At 34.2% G+C, this 11,523-nt stretch overlaps 1 protein-coding gene across 1 annotated transcript; it reads right to left on the bottom strand.

The window, feature by feature from the left end:
- Positions 1-7,733: 7,733 nt before the first annotated feature.
- Positions 7,734-10,473, bottom strand: LOC116124071 (F-box protein At5g51380-like). Its single transcript, XM_031409778.1, has 2 exons — positions 9,180-10,473; positions 7,734-8,448 (listed from the first exon to the last, which is right to left on the bottom strand). Exons 1-2 carry the CDS (start codon positions 10,373-10,375, stop codon positions 8,172-8,174), a joined length of 1,473 nt encoding a protein of 490 aa, XP_031265638.1. The 5' UTR covers positions 10,376-10,473; the 3' UTR covers positions 7,734-8,171.
- Positions 10,474-11,523: the final 1,050 nt, after the last annotated feature.

Genomic DNA, 11,523 nt, shown 5'->3' with positions numbered 1-11,523 from the left:
ATTTACATATCAGCTGTTCATAAGTAAACATGTGATCTTTGAAATTTTTTACCTGCGCAAATGAATACATCCATGAGGAGTACATTCCAGCAAACCTTTCCCCGTAGACAACAGTACGCTCGGTTGCTATGAACGGAATTACAGATGAACAGTTGCATTCCGATCATTTGCAACAAAGTGATCACAGATGCCAGTATGTTGAAAAGATCCTGCTCACTATATATAACTTCAGGGCAATGGAATCATGATATTAGATAATTCATAAATAATCAGTGCTTTTAAAGTCAGAAAGTTTTGAATGTTGTGCTAGAAGTACAGTGAGGACAAATGAGAAGATTATGCACTGTTGCTAGTAAGGGTACTTGTTTTTATTGTATAGGGAGCACTTAAATGTTCTACGGGCCTGGCTAATGCATTCCTTGAACATGAAAAGTGGGGATTGATGATTTTGTTGATGTTATTTAGATAATTTTTTTTTTTTTTTTTAAATTTACTAAAAAAGTTATGTTAAGACATTTATGTACTTCCAGATGATGCATTAATGTAATGAATTACTGTAAATTGGCTTACATCTACTGTCCTTTCTGCCGTAGAACTGCTCCAAGTAACAAAGATGATACAGTAACAAATGCCAACCGCACCAAGTTATAATTGGGACTTCTCCAGTATGTAAGGTGTTGTTTCCAAAGGCATGCTAATTCATTACAACAATGATGCATTAATGTAATGAATTACTGTAAATTCTCTGACTAATTCCAAGTTTTTCCTATATATAAGAAAAAGATAACACATATTATTGACTAACATTGTTATGCCTCAAAAGTTTGGGCTGACGTGAACTCTCGTCAACAAGAACCAATCAGGGCTCAAGAAGATTTTGTGTCGTCCAAGCGCGGCTATGTCGCGCAATAACGTAAGAGGCATGACTCATGTCAGCGTAGCAGTTGAGTGTTAGGCTTGCGAGTGGTTAGGGATCGCCCATCTGTCCAAACCCTACGTAAATTGAGGATATTTCTCGTACAGATTACCAATGGGACACAAAGAAGGATTTGCACGACACCTATCCACTTGCAGACTTGTAATCATTACCTTGAAATCTCCCACTATCAATAGAGGACTTCCCTCTCGTCTACAAGATTGGCTAATTTTCGTCTAAAATAGCTTACTCTCTCTCTTTCTCTCTTTATATTCTCTCTAGAATATAACTCAGCTCGTTGCACGCAACCTGTTTTTTACCCATTTATTAATACAATAACAGTGGACGTAAGATTCGCTTTTGAGCGTCCGAACCACTTTAAATATCGCTTCTCATTCATTATTTCATTTCATATTCTCATATCACGTGTGATTTTTAGTTCGTTTAGCACTTTACACGTGTGAATCGTTGGTGTCAAAATTAAGCATCAACAAACATCTTATCGGTGCTTTTAATACATTTATTGTAGAAAAGCTTACCGGCATAAATGAGACTCGTTATAGAGATGGGCAAAATCCAAACCAAGTGGAGCTTCCATGGAAAGACTAGTGACCTCTAACATCTACGTCGCTGGATTATAATTTTCTTTGATTTTTGGCACCCCAGAAATCCCCTGCTATGTAGTCATATTGTTCTAGTTTCTTATTGCTTATGGGTGAAGTTAACAAACAGAGCAAAATTTTCTTCTGCAGCTTGCCTTCTGGAGATCTTGATTTAAAAATTTAAATGAGCAAACTTACTAAGCAGAAAATGAGAATGAAATGAAAACTCTGTATATTTCTCTTACTCATAAGCTTACCTCAAAGGTATTCAATAAGCTTTCTTGAATGCTGACCCAGCTCTCCAGAATATATTATCTGTCCTCCATTTTTCATCAAAATTAGCTGCAGGATGTACCAATTAAATTAAATAAAACAGAAAAAGCATGGTACCTTATGTTATTTACTTCATGCTTCGATTGTGGTAAATGTAGATTCTTTCCAGTCATCATATGCTTCTATACAATGAAACACAAACAATATTTTAAAGTACTAACCGGGAAAAACATGCGCCGGCGAAATTCTGAAATTATTAAAAATTGACCCATTAATAGATTTTTCATGATCAATCTTTGAAAAAAAAACATATAAGGAATATTACAATGCTTTTTCTGAAATGATTAAAAATGGACCCATTAATGGATTTTTCATGATCAAAGTAATTATTATAATATGCTAATGTCAGGTCACCAATCATAAATATTGTGATTATGTTGGCCTAACAGTTTCATTATATATATATATATATATATATATACACACACACGGGCTAATTAATCTCCACACCTTTTTGTATTCTTAATTTTATTTAGTGACTGCATCTCTTTGTCTTGTGTTCAATTGGTGTTAATTTTTTAAGACCCAAATTGTTCAACCTTTTAGTATCCAAGGTGTCACACTATTTTCTATTTTGTTAGTTTTAAGTATGTATATTATTTATTTTAAGATTTAATCAATTTTTTTTTTTTAGGTTTTTTATTCCGATGAAAAAAGACATGAATCTTATGAGTTTGTTTGATTTTGTAATTGGTTGAAAACATTATTATCAATTTGACTTTAGATATAACAAATACATTTATAAAATTAATTTTTTATATAATTAAAAGACAACTTGATTTACACAAATCATTAATATATTAATAATGGTATTTTTATTATTTTATAATGTAATTAGTTGACTAAGTGTGTTCCAATAATAATTAAATTAAATCTAGTTGTTCTATGCCAATAATTTAAATGTTGGGAAATTGATTAGCAAATTATATAAGTTTTTAAATTTCACTAAAATGATTTTAAATAAAAGAAAATTAACACAATAAAATCATTAATTAATTACTAAAATAATATTTTTATTAAATCTAATTGTTACATCTAAAAACGAGATAAGTCAACCTTTGAAATTTTATTAATTAAAATTTCATCAGTCTTTCTTTATATGTATTATACTATCTTTTTTTACTTTATAGCTATGATATCCAATTATTTTAAAAGATTAAAAAAAAAATCCAGCAGAAATTATGTTTTTTTATGAATTGGATGTCATTTTCAACGCATTTACTCGAGGTTTTGCTTAAGGTTCGGTGGCTTTTAAAAGTTTTCACCAGTTGTTTGGCAAACAACAACGGAGCCATGGAGGTCCCCTGAACAAAATCCTGGCTCCGTCACGGAATATTATGGAAGGATTAGAGACAAGTTCTACTGCTATAGTTAACCGTTTTCGCTGCTGGCTTGAGATACCGCTAATACCAGGCATCCCAACTAAAGCATCTTTGATTTCATCCAGTTCAATCATTTGAAGAACTTCTGCTACAAATTCCTGCTAGATAAACAAGTTGACCAAAACATTGAAAAATGATTATCTTCAGACCTGTACTCCTTTTTATGTATGATAGTCTTGATTTTATTTTGTATGTCTTGTTTTTGCAACATCCGATAAGAATAGCTAAAGTTTTAAGAAACTTAACAGATTTTGTTTGTCTATCAATCTGAGCTGGCAGTCGTAACCATGCGGAGTATATCACTGATTCTTCAATAGTTATCTGGGGAGAATGTATGTCAATTTGCTCACAGTAGTTTGATATTCTACCATATGTTTCTTGGACGTTAGGGTACCCGCCACCTCTGATCTCTCGTTCTGTAATACCACCAGTCTTTCTTCCAGAAAAACATCCGTCGGTTTAGTTTTCCCAGCTCCACTAACACCCATCAAAGCCGTAAGAATTCCAGGCCTAAATGCACCAGTAAAATCTTGAAGAAGCTGTAGCATTTTTCTCTGGAAAACCTTGATCTCGCAGTTTCATTATTATTCATTCCAAGTATAACCGAACATCTGGGGACTAGGTAGTGATGAATAATGTAATTACCTTGGGAGTATCAGCAAAGTATTGCACGTTCTCAAACGTTAATGTTAAGGGCTTAAAAGGTAAAGCCATTCCTGTAATAAAAAGTTAGTCAGATTTGATACTGCATTTCCCAGAAACACTAGAAGCTAATCCATCTACTTTGTGAATCGAATAAAATCTCTCTGTACATTTACATAACATATTATCTAGTTTCTCACCTGTGGTTTTGCTATACGCTGCACTTTCCATAACGTCAACTGAAGGCAATTCTTTTTCCTCAGTTGCATTACCCAATTTATCTACCAGCTGCTTATGAGAAATGATAGTCTGGGATCTCCCTGGAGCTGCAATATTGAATTTTCACCAAACATAAGTTAATTAGAACAAGAGTAATTGAATGCAATACTTCACAATCAATTTTTTTTTCCATTTTTCAAATATCGGGAGGGCAGGAAATTAATTAACTTACATTCCAGAGAAGTCAGTGCCCAGGTGAAACCAATGTTGAAAATTATCCAGCACCCAAGCAATGCTCCAATTGATATCCAATAAAAGTAGTCACTGAAGTTCAGTTCGTGTTTTCACAGAACTTGATGTCCAATGGTAGTATTTAAAGATGAAACCTGTAATAGATGCTGTGATGTTACAGACTTGAGCTATCTCAATCTGTCTTTTGATTAATTATCAGTCACACAAAGTTTATTTCTCAAGTGATATGGTGTATATCGTCCAAACTAGTATTTAACAAAGAGTCGACAAGGAATTCCATTAATTTGAGTTGATGGCCTTATACTCTATTTGGTTATGATCTAAATATACTTCTTTGTATTTTTAAATAAAGGACCCAAAAACACAGTTGAAAAGTATTTGGTTTCTAGTTTTTCATAAACTTGGAGGGTCGTGCTCACTCAAACTCTTGGCCACGAATCCTCAAACTCAAATTGCAAGACACAGAGATATGCATGAGCTCAAGTTATCACCCCCAGTCTGAGGGTCAATCATTGGAGCAATATCTCAAGTGTTTCACTCACTATCAACCAAAGCAGTGGGCAGATTGGTTAGCTTGGGAAGAGTACAGTTATAAAACGACAGTCCATTCATCTTCCAAATTCTCTCCATTCGAAGCAGTATATGAGGTTCTTCCACCAACCCTGTTGTCATATGTACCAGGCACTATAAAAGCGCAAGCGGTCGATGAACACTCAAGGACTCGTGAGCAAATCTTAAAGGAATTGCACCAGAATTTGAAGAATGCCCAAAATCAGTATTGATCCTTGATTTTTCGGCCCCTACAAGGTGTTGGCACGTATTGGTACTGGTGCATATAAGCTAGTGTGATTTTTTGCATAAGAATAAGTCAGTCTGTTAGTTGCATTAGAATAGCTCCACATAGTTGATTAATTGCATTAGAATAGGCCCTTATTGTTGCATAAGAATAGGACTAGTAGTTGCATGTTTATCACCTAATTACTTGGCCAATTGGTTAGTGTAAAGCACTATAAAAGGCGCCGTTGGAATTAAATAAAGCATAAAATTATCCCACTAGCATTTGTCTCTCTCGACAATATTACTATACTTACAATGAAATCTTATAAAAATTTTCATACAAAGTGAGGTGTGAAAAAATTCTATTCATTTTTGGTCACGTCACATTGTATAGTAATTTTTGTAAAATTTCTTTATAAGTATAGTATTACTCCTTACATCTCTACTTTCTCTCTCCTTCTCTTCCAGCTCTCTGTTTAATTCATGTCAGATTGATAAAAGAGTAATGCTACACTTACACCATTTTTTTACACCATTTTGTAAACATTATGATGTGACATATACTACAACCACACAAATTCTATTATAATATTAAAAATTAAAAATAATTAAAAATTTTTATGGTTGTAACATATGCTACATCATAATATAATGAAAATTGTGTAAAAGAGTGATGTAAGTGTAGCATTACTCTTGATAGAAACTCACTCCGATAACTCAACAATTGCGTTGGGCCATGAGTCTTTCACGGGCTTGAGTAAAACTCTCCTTGAAAAACCGATTTACCAAGGGAGGGTGCCCAAGCCCTTATAACCCATGCTCACCCCTTTTCCTTCCAATGCGGGATGTAACATTCCACCACGCTTCCACAACCAACGTTCACGTCGGCCTCTTTACCCCCATTAGCCTCTTTACCCCTTGGGTGACTACACATATCCCCTTTCCCTCGGGCCTACATACTCTTCCTCAGGGTAGTGGCCCAAGGCCAAGGTCAGCCTATCATACGTGTGTTGTCACGTAGGCGTAGAATCATGCTCTGATACCAATTGATAAGAACCCACTCTAATAACTGTACAATTGGGCTAGGCCATGAGTCTTTCATTGGCTTGGGTAGAACTCTCCTTGGAAAACCTGCTTGCCAAGGGAGGGTGCCCAAGCTCTTGTAACCCACATATCCACCCCTTTTCCTTCCAATGTGGGATCCTAACGTTTATTCTAATGCAACTAAGAGACTGACTTATTCTTATGCAAAAAAACACACATGTTGGTATGTATCACATGCTTTGGCCATCAGCCAATATCTGTCTGAAAATCAACAAAATTATTCGCAATACTCTGTTGTTGATGATATGTTTTGAAGTTGAAGATCCTCACTCAACTCAGAAACTTCTTTATTGTATATATATTTTTTTTTTAAGGGCATTTAATCGGATGTCTTTTTAATTGTTAGTTTCTATCATAGCCAAACACATCAGTTTCTTGAAATTCCATTCGTTGTCTTGTTTTATTTAATAGTTTTAACTATTTTCAAGTTGTACTTAAAAATTAATCAAAGTATAAAACTTTAATTTCTGCAGTAACACAATATCCATCATAAATATTTAACAAAATAGAGTAAACAACTTTTTCCCACCCAAATAATGGCTTTATGACACTTTCCCACCAACAAACTTTTTAAAATACCATTTTACTACCCAGATTTATATTCTGTTTTTTATTCCAGCATCGTTGCGACCCCACCACCTCCATTTTCTTCCTCGATCATCACTCATCAAAACTCCTCAAACCCTACTTTCGCAGACCCCGCCAATCGTCGGCAATCAAATAATTAAGGTTTGCGCAATCGTTCCTCCCAAGTCAAATTCAGATCAAATCCAATCACCAAAATCCAACCTTATACCACCAAAAGACTCATCGGTCTTCCCTCTTCCAAAGCCCCAACAGTTTGGGTCAAGTTTACTCTTTGTTCGCCATTGGAATATAAATTTAGATAGTAAAGTGGTATTTTAAAAGTTTGTGGGTAAGAAAATGTTTTTAAGCCATTATTTGGGTGGGAAAAAGTCATTAACTCAACAAAATATATGCAATTTGTAAAATACAACATTAATGTTAGATTTGTAATCCTGAAAAAGAATTGATTACAATTAATAATTATAAGGTTATATCGAAGCCATGAACATGACATGTATATGATCTTACTCCAAATTGTATCACAAAATTGCTTTATAACTCTCAAACCCAAAACTCCATTCTTTTTATGTGCTCAAGTTGAAGAGCTTAGAGCTTGATTCTGTTGATGTTTGAGTGCAATTTAAAAAATAAAATGGAGAAAAGTTTTAATTTTTATTGCTTGTATGATATTAAGTTTTCATTTAGTTAAATATTTTATACAATTTCAATCTCTTTCTATCTAAATAACTTAGTTGTTTGGCAAATAATAATTCCTGATGACATTTATTTTAATTTTTAAGCTGCTTCTGTATTACTTTACCTTACTTATCTCCTTACTCATTTCAAACTCTCACCCATGGTTTCATAATATCATAACTCACCAGCGTCGGAAAGATAAAAGCAAAAACCTGAATAATGAAAAAGAGGGTAAAGAGGTAATAATGTAACTGTTGTATATGAGATAGTAAAGTACAATTATATTTTACAGTCAGATAATAACTCTAAACAGATACTACATTCTAATCAGAGTCTTAGAAATAAGTAATATGTTAAGCATTATAGAAACATCAATAGCACCTAAACATCCTCTAGAGAAGCCTGCACATGACATTGAAGTGAGCATGATATCCACAATCTAATGTGCACTGAAAAAGGCTGAACAGGACATGAGAATTCATGATACTTCAGCTTTGGGTGGCATCCATACCGACAAGGGGAAGGCCGAGGAAAAATTTGCCTTTGTCAACATGAATGTTAACTGCCTAAATAAACAAGAGAGTGATTACAATGGATCGATATCATTTCGAAGAGCAAGGTTGCTTCATGGTGGCTGTGGTGGGGAAAACAGTGCAAAATATAATCTTTTTAGGTGACTATTTAAGCCATTATTGTCTTCTTGAAAAATTTACCACCTTTTCTTCCCATGCCAGTTTCCATAAGACTTGAAGCAAGAAGAGATTTTGTGTCTGGCCTCCATTTCAGCTCTTTAAGGGTAGAGAACAAGGTTGAAAGTGCAGGAGAGACTTCACCATCCTTTATGTTCTTACATGACATCACACTCAGATTTTCAAGCCCCGTCCAGGAAAGAATCACATATTCTAGACCTTCTGTTGTTAGCAGTGAGCATCCTTCTAAAGATAAAAACCTTACTCTCCTGCAATGAAAGCAACATCAATAAACATTCCAATCAAACAACTCTGATATGTAGCTTATCTAGATCTTTACTATCATGGTCCCTAAAGTATTGAAAACTAAACAATGATTGTCAAACAACCATTAGATATAACCTTCTAACACTAAAATCGCACATTCAAATTTGCTTGAAATAGTCCAGTGGTAGTATTCTACCATAATTACATGGTATTGTTTATTCCAAATGTTGTAATATATATACAAGCAAATAAATTACATAGTTATTAAACTCAGGTGCAGGTTATCAATTTCAAGCTCAACTGCTTCATTATAGCAGTATGTACAAACTGCAATTAAACAGTATGAACTAATGATTCATTCACAATTACTTCCTTTTTCCATATATAAACAGCAAATTGTTCAGTGACAACATCAAATCTCCCGTACGTACAAGGATCTACTTCTCAAAATTGATTGTTATTTTAATAATGTCAACCCAAGAAGACAGACTTAGATATTCTTAAAAGCGTTCATGTGCAGGATATGTATTCAGTTACTCTGCATGTCACGACATAGGATTATGCTGTTATACACTGATGATTTTAGGATCCTTTCAACTTCCATTTTCCTTGATAACATTAACTAAAACAAGACATTGCATAGTGGTAAAGGTACCGAACACTATATTTGGAAATCCACCAGCTTGGAAGCATGGTGACAAAAGTAAACAAATAGATAAAGAGAACCCATTACCTGAAAACACTTGCAAAGCTGAAGATATCATTATCCAATCCCCAACAATCCTGAAACATAACTTCCCTAACAGCTTCACACACCCTGAACAGTGCTCTGACGCTCTTCTTATCCCTCAACTGACACTTTTGCAAATGCAACCGTTCAAGAGCCGCACAGTAACCCAAATACTCATCCGGCCCTGGACTAGGATCTATCCTTCTACATGACACAAACCTCAAAGTCTTCAAATTCTCACAATATGAAAGAGCGGCCAGCCACCCACCATCCATCCTATGATCAACAAACGTCAATTCCTCAAGCATTTGACAGCACTGCCCAATTGCTTTTATCCCATCAAAACTACCCTCGCAACTATTAAGCTCAAGCTTAACCAATCTCTTACACCCTTGAGCCAAAATTGTCAACCCAATATCCGAAACCAATGAACTGTAAAATCCATCCAAATTTCCAACCAATTTTAAGATTTGCAAATTCTCACATGCGGCAATTCCACGCAACAAGTTATCACTACACTTATGCAGCTCCAATTCTTGCAAAGTCAAACACTCCTCAGCTACACTCAACAATCCTAATTCACTAGCTCCAATCACCACAAGCCTACGCAGATTCGGGCACCCACTAGCAAGATTTGCTAGCCCTTTATCAATCATTTCAACAGGTAGCAACATGTTATGCTCATAAAACCTTGTAACCCAAGAATCAACATGGACAGAGAGCAACTTATGACTCAACAAAATACCCGAATTTCTAGGCGAAACAAGAGACGCATTTATCAAATCAACATTGGTTAAATTTGGGAATCTTAAAATCAACCTACCGGATTCAAGAAAGTCCCAATTCAACACCCTGAGTGAGCGTACAAGGCGACCCTGAAGATTCAACCAGCGTTTGCAAACAAGGGAATTAGCGTTACGCTGCGAAAGGGGAAGTTTTGAGAGGATTCTGAGGAGAATATCGTCAGATAACAAAAGGGTACGGTCAACTTTAGAGAAATTAGAGATTAGGGTTTTGTCCTTGTTGGAAAGTTTAGAGTTGGGTGTAGATAAAGATTGCTGAAGCTGCATAGTAAAGACAACAGGCTTCAAGGGTTTGGTGTTTTTGAGCCAGAGATTTGACCAGGTGGGAGCCCTCTTCTTCAGAGAGGTGTTGGGGCTAGAGTTTTCCTTAAGCTTCTCTTCTTCAAGAGACAACATCGTTTCAACAGAGGTTGATGAGCTGTGAAAGAAAGAAGATGAAGTTCATTTGTGGAAGTCCAAGTAGGAAGTGAAGGTTGACGTTGAAGTGTTTGTGTTTTGTGGTTAACGGACTTGTAAGGATGTTGGTGGTGGGGTAAGCAGTTTGAATGTTGAAATGAAGACGAAATAATTTGTTTTGATGGTTTTTGTCTTTATCCAAGGCTTTCAAATGTGGGGTGGGGCTGGTATTATTATTTGTTGAAGATTTTCATTTTTGAACAATTTTATTTGGGAATTTTGGAAAAAAAAAATTAAAATTAAAATAGTATCTTAGAGGGCACTTCATCATTTATTGGATGATTGAAGTTATAAATTTTGAAAACTACAAAAATGAAGAATATTTATAAAACATGTTTTCATTTTTTAAATATTTCAAGAATACAATTTTTTTAGATATGTTATTTATCACTAATTTTCTACAAGTGTTTTCCTTAATTGTTGAAATACATAAAACCATTTTTTTTTATTTTTTTTTAAATTATTCTAAAAAAGAATGATTTTAATCTGAAAATTTGTTGAACATTAGGTTCATTTAATTTCTTTGAACAAGTATGGAATTTGGATAAGGTGTGATTAATGATGATTGTCCTTTCTTCTTACATGGAAATTATAAATTTTCTCTGGCGAGCCACCTTGCAATCAGAGCTGCTCTACCACATTTATTATCATCTCAAAAAAATATTTTACCCTTTCTTTTCTTTTTTTCTTGTGTTACATATTAAAGTGTTTGGATGAACTTACACTAATCTCCTAAAATCTTAAAATAGTCAATTAAATAAAAATTTTAATAACCATCCCTATTAATGTCAAAAAATTATAATATTAAAAAATATTCTATTCTTTCGTTTTTTTTTTTTTTTTTAATCATCGAAAATATTTGAATCAACTTACGTACATTTCAATTTATCCCCCAAAGCTCTGAAACTATTAACCAAATAAAAACTCTAGTGGTTAACCTATTAGTGCTTTGAGGGATTTAACTCATAAAACCTTATTTTACCCTTTTACTATTAGACCATCCAATGGTAGTTTATTCTACTCTTTCTAATGCCAATAAAATTGCTTAGGAATTAGGACATCTCCCCATCTTTTATATATTAATAAGT

This window comes from Pistacia vera, unplaced genomic scaffold (genome assembly GCF_008641045.1).
Source record: "Pistacia vera cultivar Batoury unplaced genomic scaffold, PisVer_v2 Contig147, whole genome shotgun sequence".
Lineage (NCBI taxonomy): Eukaryota > Viridiplantae > Streptophyta > Magnoliopsida > Sapindales > Anacardiaceae > Pistacia > Pistacia vera.
This window is presented reverse-complemented; position numbering and strand designations above follow the sequence as displayed.

Excerpts from the sequence above, each read along its gene's own strand:
- LOC116124071 (XM_031409778.1), bottom strand. The coding sequence starts at position 10,375 with ATGTTGTCTCTTGAAGAAGAGAAGCTTAAGGAAAACTCTAGCCCCAAC. Across the intron at positions 8,449-9,179 it reads AGCTTTGCAAGTGTTTTCAG|GAGAGTAAGGTTTTTATCTT; the intron begins GTAATGGGTTCT and ends CTTTCATTGCAG.